Source organism: Pleurodeles waltl, chromosome 12 (genome assembly GCF_031143425.1).
Source record: "Pleurodeles waltl isolate 20211129_DDA chromosome 12, aPleWal1.hap1.20221129, whole genome shotgun sequence".
Lineage (NCBI taxonomy): Eukaryota > Metazoa > Chordata > Amphibia > Caudata > Salamandridae > Pleurodeles > Pleurodeles waltl.
The window spans coordinates 54,995,277-55,011,379 of record NC_090451.1 but is presented as its reverse complement, the minus strand read 5'-3'; the positions used below and the strand labels follow the sequence as shown (position 1 = coordinate 55,011,379).

The window sequence follows — 16,103 nt, the reverse complement described above, 5'->3', positions numbered from 1 at the left end:
CTGCATCCACAGCTGGGTGGGTAGTAGCTTCTACTCCTCCTGTACTCTTCTGTGACTTCTGAACTTGGTCCCCTTCTTCCACGGGTCTTTCTCTTCAGGAATCTACCGCTGTTTTTTTTGCAGTCTTGTCTGGGTATTGCATTTTCTTCATTTTCTTCCTTTTGGATGGTTTGGGGTAAAATCTAGTAATTTATTTGTTTGCTCCTGGTCGCTAGAGGGCACTGTGGTACTCATCTTTGGGGGTTCATAGGATCTACAGCTCCCCTCTACACATTCCACTTACCTAGGTGGAGGTCCTGTGTTCGCATTCCATTTTTTTAGTATATGGTTTGGCCTCTCCCTGCGATCACTATTGTCTACTTGCATTTGCACTGTTTTCTATCACTTTCTATGCCTATTGCTGATAACTAGTGTACATATTTAGTGTTTTGGTCATGTTACTACAATAAAGACCCTTTATTTTCGTAACACTGAGTGTTTTCTTTCATGTGTGTAAGTGCTGTGTGACTACAGTGGTATTGCATGAGCTTTGCATGTCTCCTAGATAAGCCTTGACTGCTCATCCACAGCTACCTCTAGAGAGCCTGGCTTCTAGTCACTGCCTACACTACACTAATAGCGATACCGGCACATAGTATAAGGTGTAAGCACCTTAGGTACCCACACCAAGCCAGCTTCCTACACCATGTGAGTCTGCATGTTGTGGCTAGTACCAACATTTGATGCTTCAAAGGGGAGGGGTGGAAATGGGAATCTTAAAGTTTCCCTTAGCCCTGATAAGAGTTCTGCTGAGTGGTTAGATGCACCTTGGGAGGATTTTCTTCACCTCCGTCTTAGAGTTTTCTGAAAGGTGGTCCTGATACGGGGCAATATCAGCCCACAGTTGTCTGTCATACCTCCCCAGGATTGCCAATGAATTTGCTGCTCTTACTATTAGACCAGACATGGAAGAGAAACGCTTCCCGATGTTGTCCAGTCTTCTCCCCTCTTTGTCTGGAGGAGCTGAAAGTGGCGTTGATGGATTTTTGGAACGCCTCTGCGCTGCCTGGGTTATAACGGAGTCCGACTTCGGGTGACTAACTAGACACGCCAGGGCGTCCTCTGGGGCCTTATACTTTTTGTCCAACCTAGGCAAGACTGCCGTCACCGTAGCTGGATTTCTCATCACTTTGAGACCTTCCTCCCAGATGTAGCCTACTATCGGTATGGAGCGGAAACTCTTTTGATATGGCTCCTTGAAGTCATATAAAAAACAATCCGTCTGTTTGGATGGCATGGGTATCACAAATGTCTTTGCTGCCCTCTCAATCAGATTATGGAAACCCCCAATATCTCTTGGGGGAGAATCCACCGGAGTAGGCAATGGAGATGAGGGTGTCGGCAATATATAGTTGTCCCAATCCAAGTTGGCATCCTGCAATTCTCCTTCTTCTCTCTCTTCATCCGAAGAGTCAGTAACCTGCATGAAAGACCTCTGCGGGGTACTTCTGGCCGATCTAGGATATGATCTAGGCTGTGGCACTGGAGTGGCAGGCATCGAGGGAGGAGGCGCCGTTTGAATGTCCGATTGTGGCGCTGATGGAAACCTCTTTTTGTAATCTGATAACATAAACTGTAGATCAGAAATAAAGGAACTTGGGACACTGACCATGTCCTCTGGTACGTATGCCTGCTGTCGCTGAGGAGAATAATACTGTTGATAATATGCCTCTTCATCCTCTTGACACTTAACATGAAGTTGTGAAGGGCTATGGGCTGCCCCAGACGGGCCATCCTCATCCGAATCTTCCTCCAAAAGATGAGTTGGGATTAATGGTGTAACCTTGCTTGGGGATGTAGCTCTTGGAGTGATCTCTCCCCTCCCAGAAACAGACTGTGTTTTTCTGCTTGTTGACAGAGTCGTCTCCGATAGCCCTAGTGCTCCCATCGACTGTGTCGCCGACGACAGCGTAGACATAGGAATCCTCGTCGTCGATGGTGTCGTCGACGGAGTTGTCGTCAGTCATCGCCGATGACGTCTTGATCTTCAACATCGACGGCCTAGACTTTGGTACCGTCGTCGTGGATGTCGTCGACGAAGAAGAAGTCACCATCGATAGACTGGTTACTGTTGTCGTCGTTGATGCAGCCACTGTGTACGTTCTCGTCAACGACGATGACCCCGTTGATGGTGGAATCGTCGTCGCCGGTCTGTCTTCAGAAGCTGTAGAAGGCTTTCCGAACACCTTCACCTTTTGGAGGGGGTGTAGAAGGCTCTGAGGAAGATTTAGGTACCTCTTTTGATGTTGAAGGTCGATCCCTGGACTTAGAGGAGGATCTTTTTGAAAGTCTTTGAGGGTTGTTTTGAACCCTTTCCAGAATAAGATGATCTTTGCCTCTTTTGTGACTTCCTAGAAGACCATGAAGACTCCTCACTACCAGAGTCCGAGACAGGGTTTTTTCTTGATTTAAGCTTCTGGAGCCATATCAACAGTCTCCCCTCTCTAGCCTTCAAAGCCTTCGATGACAAGGTACAACATACCTTACAGTCATTAGCAGAGTGCTCAGGATAGAGGTAATATATACAATCTGTATGATGGTCTTCTGAATGGAGCCTTTTCTTCCCGCAAGCCCTGCAGGCTCTAAAGAGACCTTTTCTCTCTCTGTCAGACATCCTGCTGTTACAACAGGCTCCAGAAAGTATGAGTGTAAGTCAGAAACACTCAATGAGTAAATAGAAATTCAGATATAGTGATTAGATCTTCTTCCACAAGAACAGACTTAGCAGAGCTCAGAGGAGATTCCCTAGCACGACGTGCAGTAGAAATTACTCCAGTATTGGAACTTTCATAGATTCACATGCTTAAATTATTCCGCGTCGTCGAGATGGGAGTCCCGGTACAATTTTCACAAGTAATGTTAAAACCTATTGAAGAGAAAAAAGGCCCTAGGCCTCTTCAATTTCATAGTCTATCAGAGTCATTTTGGTGGAGGATCAGGTTTGGTCCTTTTCACAATCGGGCGACAGCACCCTTCAGAACCTCCTGAGAGAAGCTCTAGCACCTCAGATTTTCTACCGCACGTCGTGCTAGGGAGTCTTCTCAGAGCTCTGCTCTGTCTTCACACCTTTATTCAACTATTTTTCTCTCAGAGAAACTCATTTATTTGAATTTGTCAGCTATCTTTCAACTATGTCTGACAAGGAAAAGAAAAGTCTCTTCAGAGACTGCAAGACTTGTGGGAAGAAAAGACTTCATTCTGAAGACCCTCACCAAGACTGCATTTACTGCCTGTACCGAGATCATTCAGCCAAAGACTGTAAGATTTGCTGTACTTTTTCTTCTAAGACCTTAAAAGATAGGGAAGGCAGATTATTAATACGGCTGCAGAAACTAAAACATAGGAAGGATCCAGTTTCTGATTCTGAGAGTGAGGAATCATCAACATCTAAGAGATCAGCTAAAAGGGCAAGATCACGCTCTAGATCTCCCTCACACATCTCAAGAAAAGCCCTCAAAAAGACTGCTTCAGGGTCTTATAAGGGTCGCAGACCATCTTCTTCCCCAACTAAAGTCTCAATTAAAGAGAAAAGACATTCTTCCAGGCCTGAGAGGCACAGAAAGTCTTCATCTGTTCCACCATCTGTGCCTTTCAAAAAGCCATCCTCTGTGACTGGAAAAAAGGCTTCGTCAACGGATTCCCTGTCGACGGCACCGTCGGTGGGTGCATTGCCGACGACAACAGCTACTTCTGGATTTCCATAGTCGACGGCTCCGCCGGCGACATCATCGACGAGAACAAGTACACCGCCGTCGGCGAGAGCTGCAACAATGACATCAGCGTCGACGACCGTCTACACCACGTCATCGTCGACGCCGCTGATGTCAGTGTCAGCCCTATCGCCGTCGAACTCGTCAGCGAGGCTTTCTGCTATTAAAATAACTGTGCGTCCAGCGTCAACGGCACCGTCCATGACGAAGTCGATTTACACGTCGTCGACGGGGAAAAACAGCAAAAAAGCGGAGAAAAGTTAACTCCAACCCACACATCACCTAGTAAGGTATCCTCCCTTGTGCCAGTACATCTTTTGGAGGGAGATGAAGATTCAGATGAAGACGGGCCTTTTGGAACAGCCCACAGTCCTTCTGAATTGAATGTAAAGTACCAGGAAGAGGAGGAATATGAGGAAGCTTATGATCCCTAGGCTTACTCGTAGCATCAGCAATATCAACAGGGAGCGTATATTCCTTCCGACCTGCTTACTGGCCTTAGAGCGATGTTAGTGGATTACAACAGAAGGTTTCCTCCTCAAGGAGAACAGCCTCCTCCATCGCCTATTTCTGGTGTTTCTACTCCACATCAGAGACCAACGTCTTTGCATCTCACAGATGTGGCCACTCCGGACATGACAATTCCCCAAGACACCGACATCTCAGAAGGGGATCAGGAAGAAGGAGAGCTCATAGACACTCACTCAGAGTGGGACGAGTACATTATCCCTGCTCCATCTTCTCCTTCTCATTCGAAGGTGGAATCCCCACCAGAAGACATTGGAGGTTTTCACAATCTTTTAGAGAGGGCAGCCAAGCGTTTTGCCTTACCGCGACCTACGAAGCAAACAGACTGTTTCCTATATGATTTTAAAGAACCCTTTCAGAAGTTTGTGCGCTCTGTCCCGATGGTGAACTACCTGTGGGAAGGGGGCCTTAAAGTCATGAATAATTCGGCAACAGTCACGGCAGTTTTGCCACGTCTGGATAAAAAATACAAAGCTCCTGATGATGCACCAACATGCTTAACAAGACATCCTCCTCCGGATTCAGTAGTAGCTCAGGGAGCTCAGAGAAGATCAAAGAATCCTTCTGCCCCGATTTCTGCACCCCCAGACAAGGAGGGTAGGCGGCTAGACAACATAGGGAAAAGGTTTTCGTCTATGGCTAGCCTAGTACTTGGAGCTGCCAACTCCTTGGCTATATTGTCTCGTAACGACAGGCAGCTTTGGGCGGATATTGCACCTTTTATTAACTAACTGCCAGAAGACGCGAGATCGGAGGCAAATAAAACTGTACAAGAAGGTCAACGCACGTCTGCAGAGCTTATAGACTGTGCAATGGATATAGCGGCCACTGCTTTTAGACCGCTTGCAGGTGCAGCTGTACTAAGAAGACCGGGCTGGCTTAAAGCCACCTCGTTTTGCCCAGAAGTCCACAATAAAATCCTAGACTTACCCTTTGATGGCCAAGCGCTATTTGGAAAACATGTTGATGAAGCCCCACAATCAATCAAGACGGACACGGACACGGCAAGGTCATTAGGGACCCTGCAATATCGAAGATCGTCCTTTCGTCCTAGCGGGTGTGGCCAACCCTCATACAGAGGGGGATATCAACAACAGAGATATTCTTCCTATTCATCATCCTCACAGCAGTATCGTCCATACTACTCCCAAAGGCAACCGACTCAACCAGACTATAGTAGACCGGCAGGCCGTGGACGTTCAACCCGCCCGGCAAAAGATTCAGCTCGTAGAACCTGATGTTTTCGAGGCACCGGCTACGCTCAGTCCTCCTCCTGTCACCCTGGGCGGGAGGATCTCCTTATTCCTCAGTCAATTTGCAAACCATTACGTCAGACAAGTGGGTCCTACAATTAGTGGAACGGGGCCATACTTTAGAATTTATCCAGATACCTCCCTGCAGGACTCCTTCAAGATATCCTCAGCAACTCAAAGAAGAAGTCGACAAGCTGCTTCTCAAGGGAGCTATAGAGAAGGTGCCTCAGGCCCAACGAGGAACAGGATTTTATTCCAGGTTCTTCATCATAAAGAAAAAGTGGAAGGATTGGATGCCGATCCTTGATTTAAGGGAACTAAATGTATACCTAAAAAAGCAATCGTTCCGAATGATCCGCCTGCAAGACGTCCTTCTGCGTCTCAATCAAAGAGATTTTATGTCATCACTAGACCTCAAAAGACGCATACTTCCACATACCCATCCACCCTGCCCACAGAAAATATTTGTGATTCACCGTAGCCGGGAGCCATTATCAATACTGCGTCCTTCCCTTCGGACTCAAATCAGCCCCAAGAATATTTACCAAATGCCTAGCACCAGTCGCAGCCTTTCTCAGGAGAAGAAAGCACCAGGTTTTTCCATACTTAGACTATTGCTTAATAAAGGCAAAGACTTACGCAGGAGCACACAAGTCAACAAGAAAGTGTGTTTCCTTACTGACCAATCTCGGATTCACAATCAACTGGGAGAAGTCCAACCCTCTACCAGTACGCAATATTACATTTCTGGGAGCAAAACTGAACACAGAATCCGGCATGGCATGTCCCACGTTAGAGAGGCAACAATGATTACTGACCCTAGTGTGTTCCATACAGAGACGACGAAAGGTTACTGTCCGTCTCTTCAAATCACTGTTGGGCATGATGTCTTCATGCATACCTCTGATCCCTCTGTGTCGGCTAAAGATGCGCCCCTTGCAGGAGCAGCTAAATCGTCAATGGCTCCAAATATCAGGCACTTTCGAAGACCAGGTACAAATAACTCAGATAATGATCAGAACTCTCAGATGGTGGTCTCAAAAGCACCATCTGTCAATTGGCCTCTCGTCTCTTTAACAGCCAGCCCCGTGGACCATAACAACGGATGCCTCACTGGAAGGCTGGGGAGCAGTGTTACAGGACCTGAAAATAAGTGGCAAATGGCCAATGCATCTGGCATCAATGCATATCAATTGGCTAGAACTCAGGGCAGTGCACCTGGCCTTACAAGCGTTTCTCCCAAGAATCTCAGGATTGCGAGTGGTGATAAGAACGGACAACACCACTACGATGCACTATCTCAACAAACAAGGAGGAACAAGATCTCTCACCCTCTCCAGGGAAGCCCAAGCGATCTGGAATTGGGCCTCGCAGCAAGGCATCACACTATCAGTGGTACACTTGCCTGGAATAAACAACAAGACAGCAGATGCACTCAGCAGGCAGAAATCGGACTGCCACAAGTGGGAGCTAGACCAGACAGTACTGAACCAGATTTTTCCCGGTGGGGAACACAAACGGTGGATCTGTTTGCGAAGAAGAACAACGCCAAATGCCGGTTTTTCGCAAGTTGGCATCACCAAAAGGGATCTTGGGGGAATGCGTTTTCGATAGTCTGGTCAGACATCTTTGCTTACGTCTTTCCTCCCATTCCCTTGATCCCAAGGGTCCTCACGAAGATGAAAACAGAACCGTGCACTCTGATACTGATAGCCCCGTACTGGCCGCGCTAACATTGGTTCACGGAGCTCCTCATTCTGTCAGTCAAACCTCATATTCCACTGGAGCCGTTACCTCAGGTACTAACAATGAACAACGGCCAGGTTCGGCACCCCGATCCGCAGTCAATGCGGTTATCAGCATGGCTCCTCACCACAGAGAGTTTGCACATTTGAATATCCCGCAGGACTGCAGGGATATTTTGTCGAAGGCCAGGGCGGATAGCACGAACAAGACGTATCAGTGTAAATGGAAAAGATTCTGTGCCTGGTGTCATCAGCGTCGGATTGACCCTCTACTCTCACCACTCACTCTTCTCTTCTCGGCTGATTAAGGGATTTCTAAAAGGGCTTTTCAGTGTTTACCCTCCTTTCAGACCACCACCTCCTTCGTGGAATCTGAATATTGTTTTGGCACAACTGATGAAGCATCCGTTTGAACCGATCCACCGTGCTTCCCTCAAGTTCTTGTCGTTGAAGGTTGCTAGCCCTTACATCAGCTAGGCGGGTCAGCGAGGTGCAAGCGCTGTCCATCCAAGAGCCATTCCTGCAGCTTAAACACGATAGACTGTTAAAGCGCACTAACCCGCATTTTATTCCAAAGGTTCCGTCAGACTTTCACATGAACGAACCTTTAGTCTTCAAGTCTTTTTTCCCTCATCCATCTACTCCGGCGGAGAGGGCATTACACTCTTTAGACGTTAAAAGATGCGTTCAATTTTATTTGGACAGGACAAAATCTTTTCAGCGCTCTAATCAGTTATTTGTGGTGTACAGTGCTCCTAGGAAGGGGTACCCACTATCCAAGCAGAGTATTTCTAGATGGATCGCCTCAGCCATTTGCTTTTGCCATCAAGCAGCGGACAAACCTTTGCAGTCATCTGTGCATGCTCACTGTACGAGAAAAGTCTCATCGTCAGCGGCACTGTTTGCCGGAGTGCCACTACAAGACACTTGTAGGGCAGCAACGTAGAAGAGCTGTCATACCTTCACTAAGCACTACTGCTTGGAATCCCTCTCTCACTGGGAGGTAACAGTGGGCCAGGCGGTTCTCAGGAATCTCTACAGGTGAAGGTGAGCCATTTCTCCTACATCCCTCCATCCTATAACATGTATGCACATTGTTTACATTTAAAAAAAAAAAAAGAGAAAAACAGAAACGTACATAAGGATAAAAGAACGCTATCACAATCACATAAGTAAGCGGGTTTACAGACATTGATCATATTACAGTAGTATCTTATAATAATAATTTCTTTTACTGTTTTTTTCTTCGAATTCCATCATGTATCTCCACAGGTATATCTGTATGTGTTAGAGATAAGTATATATATATATATATATATATATATATATATATATATATATATATACATACATACATGGGAGTATACTTGTATAGTTCATGATTTTATGCATGATGATAATAACGTTTTGTGGTTCAAGATATTTTGTTTATTAGAGGTGTTGTCATATTACAATGTGCATAGTTCTTGCTTTCTACTCTGATTCAAGCATGTGAATCTATGAAAGTTCCAATACTGGAGTAAGAAAATAAGTTACTTACCTGTAACTGTAGTTCTCCAGTATTGGAATCTTTCATAGATTCACATGCGACCCATCCGCCTCCCCGGAGAAGCTCACTTCACCTCTTTCTTTCTATATATATTCAACATAATATACGCACTTGTGTTTGGAAAATCTGAGGTTCTAGAGCTTCTCTCAGGAGGTTCTGAAGGGTGCTGTCGCCTGATTGGTGGAGGATCAGGTTTGGTCCTTTTCACAAAATGACTCTGATAGACTATGAAATTGAAGAGGCCTATGGCCTTTTTTCTTTTCAATAGGTTTTAACATTACTTGTGAAAATTGTACCGGGACTCCCATCTCGAGACGGGGAGTGATTCAAGCATGTGAATCTATGAAAGATTCCAATACTGGAGAACTACAGTTACAGGTAAGTAACTTATTTTCATCTGAGGTACTGGGGCTTCTCTCAGGAGGGTTCTAGAGGGTGGTGCTCTCTGATTGGCTAAGGTTCAAGTTTGTTCCTTTTTACATAAGGACTTGGATAGATTGCTAAAATGTAGAGTTTTTATGTTATACCTGTTATGTCTTTGGGACGTTGTCTGTTCTAAGTTACCGGGGTCTCCCATCTCGACGACGGGGAATGGTTCAAGCATGTGAATCTATGAAAGATTCCAATACTGGAGAACTATAGTTACATGGAAAGTAACTTATTTTCTTCTTTTTTCATATTTCTATCAAAAATCGTCACTCCTTACTGGGCACTGATTGTCTCTTACCTACTCGTCCCAAGCCATGTTTCTTTGCGGAACTTTTACCTTGTAGTATAAATATTTTAATAAAGTTTCTCAGTCCCGACCCTCCCCCCCTCCCTTTCCTATATTGCTGTATACAATGCCTTGGTGAAAGCAAGCAATACATTGAATTATTAGATACAAATCCTTACCAGATTCCTGCCTTAGATGTAAATGTTTGACCTATACTTTTTTTTTTTATATATAGTATTACATTTGTAAGCTAAGACTAGTTTGACCAATTGTTCAAAGTGGCTTCACAGCATTGCATGCTTACTTAGCATGTCCACATGAGACTGAATTGGGTAGTGTAGTATACCTTGTGCACACCAGCAAATTTAGGCGCAAGTGTCTACTGGAGGGAGAGAGAGAGCTGATATTTAAGCTTGTATTCTCAACACACCGGCATTGGAAACATGTGACCTGTGTTTGCTGCCAGCCGTAACAGGTACGGTGGAAGGTGTCCACTATGTAGTGTTCTAAACATGTGCAAGCGATAGCAAAGCATTGAGGAATTCCCTTGTGGTTCAGTGGTGAAAGGTAATGTTTCCTTTCACTTGCGCCACACAAACATTAACAAAGTGTGCATTATGAATGCCGTTGCCCTTTGGGATTTTCAGTACACATTGCAATTTGTTGCTTTGCACCCCGTACAGGCAGCTTTGTCGCGTAGGTTCTCATTAGGGCAATGAGGCTACTGGATTTGGGTGGTAGGGTCGCCTGGGTTGTGGGTACCAAGTACAATTCCACACCAGGTGACACCTGTCGGCCTAATCCGGGATTTCCGGCTAACTAGCAGCGCCCCATCTCTGACCGAGATGATTGTGGCAACCAGGCTTATGATAAGATAGACTTCCCAGGGAATCGTGGTACATCCGATCGCATCCCTTTCTTTCAGTTACCAAGATCTCACTCCGGCAAAGACAACAGAGGCAGAATGTATTTAAATAAGCATTTATCAAAATATCTGCATCTTAGATAAAAGCAGGTGCATAGCAATAACGAGGATAATAAAAGACGATAGGAGCAGGCATGTGACTACAAGTCTAAAACATACAAACAGTCCTACCATGCTGTCTAAAAACAGGGCAGTGGATCTATAGCCCCTCACCTTCGCTAAGTACGAGCACAGCATATTAAGCGTAATCTGCCCTTCGGGTTTCCCCCTGGAAGAACATCATCCCTCATACCTGAAGAAGAAGCCTGAGGTCTAGAGAGACACCATCCCCATCTGACTCCGGGCTCGGCCGTCTAAGCGAGTAGCTGTAGCGAAACTTGCAGCAATCAGCATACAGTTGTGGTCCTCTGGCTGGAATCTCCCTCTAACGTGTCTGGGACTAAGGTGTGTTTTTATAATAAAACAGCTGACATTCTAAGAAATTATCCCCACGTATGAGTTTGTGTGTTTCTGTGAATGCTGGAGACATAGCATACCACATTTGTTGGGAACCCTATCTGACTGTAGCCTTGAAGAAAGCACAAAGTAAAATAAATGTCCTACTAAGAACATGATGCTTTCCTAGGCAAAAGAACAACAAGATAGAGAAAATAAAACTGCACCGCAAATGAAGCTATTGCTAGAAAAATAAAGCAACGCTGAATAAAATGTAACTGCATTAAAGTGCACAGCTGCAGGCCTAGTTTGCTAAAATAACGTGTCTAGAACATGGCTAAAATAGCTATCCAACAGCCTCTTTGCAAGGCCTCCACGTATTTTAGACCATTTTCATTCTAATCAGTTAGCGATATAAGATTGGAAATCTTGTGGATAAATTTAACGGCGATTTCTGTTTCATCCTTTTCAGATGTTCACGAATCTCCAATCTTGGAAGATGATGACGATTTTGATCCTGTTCCAAGAAGCGTAGCCACCACCGTTGCAACTTCTGAACAAGCCACGGAGTCTTGCGACACTAGCCCTGACATAATTTCACCCACAATGAGTCAGGATTTTGAGGATTTGTCACTGGGACAGTCAGATACACCGTCTGTGAATGGACAGAATCTAACAGATGAAGAGACACAGGAGCAGGACTAGAAAATATTCAATATTTCCTTCTGTGTTAGAGCGCAAACCACTTCTTATTTAAACTGTCCATGAGAAATTCAATGGCCTGCATCTTTCTTTCTCAGTGTATCCCTCTTCCTTTTCTCTACCACCACTCCCAAACACATACTTGTGAAAATGGAGAAAGGTGCCCTCTCCAAATTGTTTTTTCACTTAGATAAAGCCACTTACCTCTAGAAAAAGCTTCATAAACAGTAATATTTGGCACGTTAATGGAGATTGAATTTCCTGTATTAGTATTGGAGCAAAAAGTCGCTGAAGGATGTCACAAACATACATATCCCATCCTTTTCAACCCATGTAGAGGGCCAGAGAGTTTCCCACTTGGGGGCAAAGCCCCCAGAGGATGGGATCAGTCAGTTAACAAAAGTATCTGTGGCTGTAGTTCAGCTTCAAAACTACATCTTCCTAAAGAGTTTTGGTGCACAATGTGGCCAGCTTTGGAATTTCCAAGTTTGCATAAGTATTCTTTGCTATACTTGTGCCCAAATTTGCAAAGGTGGCTTATCTGGTCTGTGGTCCACTCATTTCTCTGTTTGTATAAGAAGTAAAACCAGTATACTTCATCTATTCTGTATACTTCAGCTTGCTGTAGAAGTTAAGGTATTAACTTCTGACAGATGTGGACCAACCCACCCTCATGGCAGGTACTTTGATTACCACAGGCTCTCATGCAAACAAAATACTTGGCACTGCTTGCATGTATAAACTCAGCCCAACATGCAGCTCTAACCCTATGTAGAACATGTATTTTCTGATCTGTTAGCCGTACAAAATCCAGTTTCTGTTTAAAAGGCATGCAACTGAACTGTCATCAGGCTTCAATTAACCCCAAATAATTAGAAATTCTATCTATATTGTTCAACTTGTCACCAGTGTCAGCCCTCTACAGTGTGCCATTCACAATGATTACCTGCTTTGTTAATTGAATATTAACTGCACATGATTGAAGTGTGTGTGTGTGTGTGTGTGTGTGTTCTGCTAGACTATTTAAATGAAATTTAAATTATTCATATGAAAGGGAATACTTGTCTATCATCTTGTAGGAATGTACTGTGGAGAACTCTAGTGGTTTAGAGTTTTACTAAAGTTGACACTGTTAATGATTTTTTGGTGATTTTGCAAACTATATTCAGAATATTGATCATTGTAAACTCATTGAGACCTAAATGCATGTAAAAAGAGAATGCAAGGAAAAAAACATGCCTTAGAAAAAACAGATGACATGAAACAAAGTTTCTACCACTGTAATTGCGGGCTTTGTCAAGGTTCTGGACACTTCTTTTTATTAAAGTGACGCCATAAATAAAGCTGCTTTATTTAATATAAGCTTATTGTAATAGTATTTATGTAGCGCTTTCTGCCCCTGACGAGGCGTCTAAGCACTTTTTGTCAAGTAGCACGCTACTCCGGAACCCAAAAGGAATTAGAGGTGGATTAGTATAGGGAAATACGAGTACAGTTTTAGTATTATTATGAGTTAATTTGAGCCGCGGATATGCAAGTTTATTAGTTGGATTGAGTGGAGTAATGGAGGGATGGAGGAGGGAAGAATCCAGAAGTGTTAATTGGGAGTTTATGGTAATAAGATTTAGGCTTGGAATGAGTAAAGGGGGGATCGAGGAGGGAAGAGTCTGTGTAAAGGGTTAGGGAGATTATAGTAGCAGGGTGGGATAAATGAGGGAGAATTTAGAAGGGTTGTTTGGGAGATCATGGTAGTAAAGTGAGGTTGTGGGTGAGTCAGATGTGGAAGAGGAGGGAAAAGCTTAGACAGGGTTATTTAGGAGATGAAAGTAGTAAAATGGATTTGGGATGAGTCAGAGTGGGAATGGAGGATAGATTGATAGAGACATGATATATGGTGATGGATAGACAAAGTGTGATTTAAAATGAGAGCAGGTATTCATAAGTATCTAATATAACAACTTATCTAGGAGTTATGCAATGACCTATGAACATGTTAAGCATAGAACAACATACACACATATATATACACACACACACACATAAATACACACTCATATGTACATACATATACATATTTAAACCATGAGTAAACTTATCAGTGTTTTAGCTGTGTCTGAATGGTTTTCGTACTGGTATCTCCATGAAGTATGAGCGCTTTTGGTCCCATTGTGTGCAAGAGAAACCTTTGTTACTCCAGTATTGGAACTTTTGTAGATTCACATGCTTGAATCATTCCCCGTCATTGAGATGGGAGTCCCCGGTACCTTACAATAGCAATGTAATGTTAACTATAGTGCACGAAGGCCTTAGGCCCTTCACTTTAGTAGCATATCCTTGTCCATGTAAAAAATAGACCAAATATAGGTTTCAGCCAATCATGCTGCTTTGCCCTCTAGAACAGTCCTTTGAGAAGATTCAGTCCCTCAGATTTTCTACCACACGTCGTGCTAGGGAGCCTCCACTGAGCTCTGCTCAGTCACAACTTTTCAGAGTTACTGCTGGGAATTTTTCCCTACATTTCTGTACTTCACCAGTTGTCTCTCTTACACCAAAGTATTGTGTTGGTGGTCTTTCTGACTTTTTCTTCACCAATCATGTCAGATAAGGAGAAAAGAGGTCTCTTCAGGGCCTGTAAGACCTTTGGCAAGAAGATGCTTCACTTTGAGGAGACACATTGCATTTAATGTCTTTATTGGAACATTCAGCTAAGGACTGCAAGGTATGTTGGACCTTTTCTAATATAGCTTTAAAAGACAGAAAAGGGAGGCTGCTGGTTTGGCTCCAGAAGCTAAAATCAAGAAAAGAACCTGTGTCTGGCTCTGACAGTGAGGACTCATCTGTGTCCTCAAGAAGGTCACAAATGAGGGACCGGTCCCCTCACTCCTGTTCTTCTAGTGAGCAGCCCAAAAAGGCCTTTAAAAAACACCACTCATGGGTCTTATAAAGGCCGCAGTCTTCAGGATCACCTCACAGTCATTCATCTTCTTCAAAACATAAGGAGAAAAATGACATTGTGATGGATATGTTTACATGTGGATTCCTCACCTTTTGAATACCCCAAACCGCCAGCATTTGACGTAATTCTTCTCTCTAGCTCGCCACGTCGACAAAGCTGTCACAATAGGAGGGCTCCACACACGACTCCATCTGACGTTGTCAGAGCCATAAGAAGTCCTCACTGGCTTGCTGACGTCAGTTCCCTCTTTTCTGTGCCGTTGACGTGTAACGGTTTTTCCTACTGCTCTGTGTTAGTTACACTGTTTCAAGGGAATTAAGCTTTTGTTGTCTCGATAGGCCACTATGTCTCCACCTAAGAAGTCAGGTTTCAAACCTTGTTGGGGATGCGTAGGCCAGATGTTGGTTACGGATCCGCATGAAGATTGTCTTTGGTGCCTTAGTTCTGATCATGACGTTGGGGTCTGTGCGTCATGCCAGAGTATGAATCCTAAGGCTCTGAAGGAGAGAGAGAAGTGAAATTATTCTTGGCCAAGGCGAATGAGGACAAGCAAGGCTGTTGGAGGTTCCGACCTTGGGTGGAGTCGCCATCTCGTTGGTCTTCGAGGTTGCATAAGAAGAGACAACATCATGGTTCCCAGTATCTGTCTTCTCGAAGTGAGTCCATGGCCTCGATCTCCTCCTCTGAAGTCGGCTGAAGTTTCACCGGCATGTCTTTAGTGGCGATCCCAGTGTCATCTATGACTGGGGTGGCACACTTTACTCCGGTGACTTCGCAGATCAGGAGACTGAAGTGGTCACGCTGACGTCTGGATCCTTTCAAGAGTGGGAGAATCCTGCTTTCCCAGCTCCCGGGACAGATCCGACGAACTTCTTGAACGCTATGTATAGAATTTTCAACAAGGGAATAACTCCCTCTGGTGCGCTGACTGGCCCCACAGGTCCGTTGTCCTTCTCCTTTGAAGGTTTTCCGGCGGCGTATAGGCAGGCTCTGTTCCTGCCCTTTAGGCCGATGGCTCAGTACCTCTGGCCTTCAACGGCACCAAGGAAGGTGACTCCTTTGCCGACCGACAGTAGCGCCTGAACCGACATCGGAGAGGTCACAACCAACGTTGCGTCACTTAACTCCAGATTGAAGGGATTCTACGGCTCAGTCATCTGAGTTACCAGTGCTGACACTGACTGTGCCGGCACCACAACCAACACCGGTGTATTCTCTTCCGATGCTGTTGCTGGCGTAAAGTTTGAGGTCTTGTAGAGAGGCTTTGAGGCTTCTAGAAGAGCAACACTATTTAGATTCCCATCAGGACCCAGAACTGGAAGAGGGTGAAATTCCTGTACCATTTGAAGGTGCAGACGTGGCAAGTGGTTTAGACACTTCCCCAGAGTGAGAGTTATTGTCTCCAGGGGCTTTACGTCCTCCTGAGGTGACATCTTACCATGAGGTCATAAGAAAGGTACCTGAAATTTTGGACTTGCCTTTTCTGACAACGGAGTTGAAGTCAAAGTTGCTAATAGAAGTCCTTCATTCCTCGACGTCCACTTCG

The 16,103-nt window shown here is 44.7% G+C and overlaps 1 protein-coding gene across 2 annotated transcripts in view; it reads left to right on the top strand.

Moving 5' to 3' along the window:
- KXD1 (KxDL motif containing 1) overlaps positions 1–12,963 on the top strand; it is a 31,060-nt gene extending 18,097 nt beyond the window's left edge. For both annotated transcript variants that reach the window (XM_069216336.1, XM_069216337.1), the window contains one exon: positions 11,372–12,963. In XM_069216336.1, the coding sequence (XP_069072437.1) occupies positions 11,372–11,604 (233 nt within the window). In that variant the 3' untranslated portion in view covers positions 11,605–12,963. The remainder of the gene's footprint in view (positions 1–11,371) is intronic.
- Positions 12,964–16,103: the final 3,140 nt, after the last annotated feature.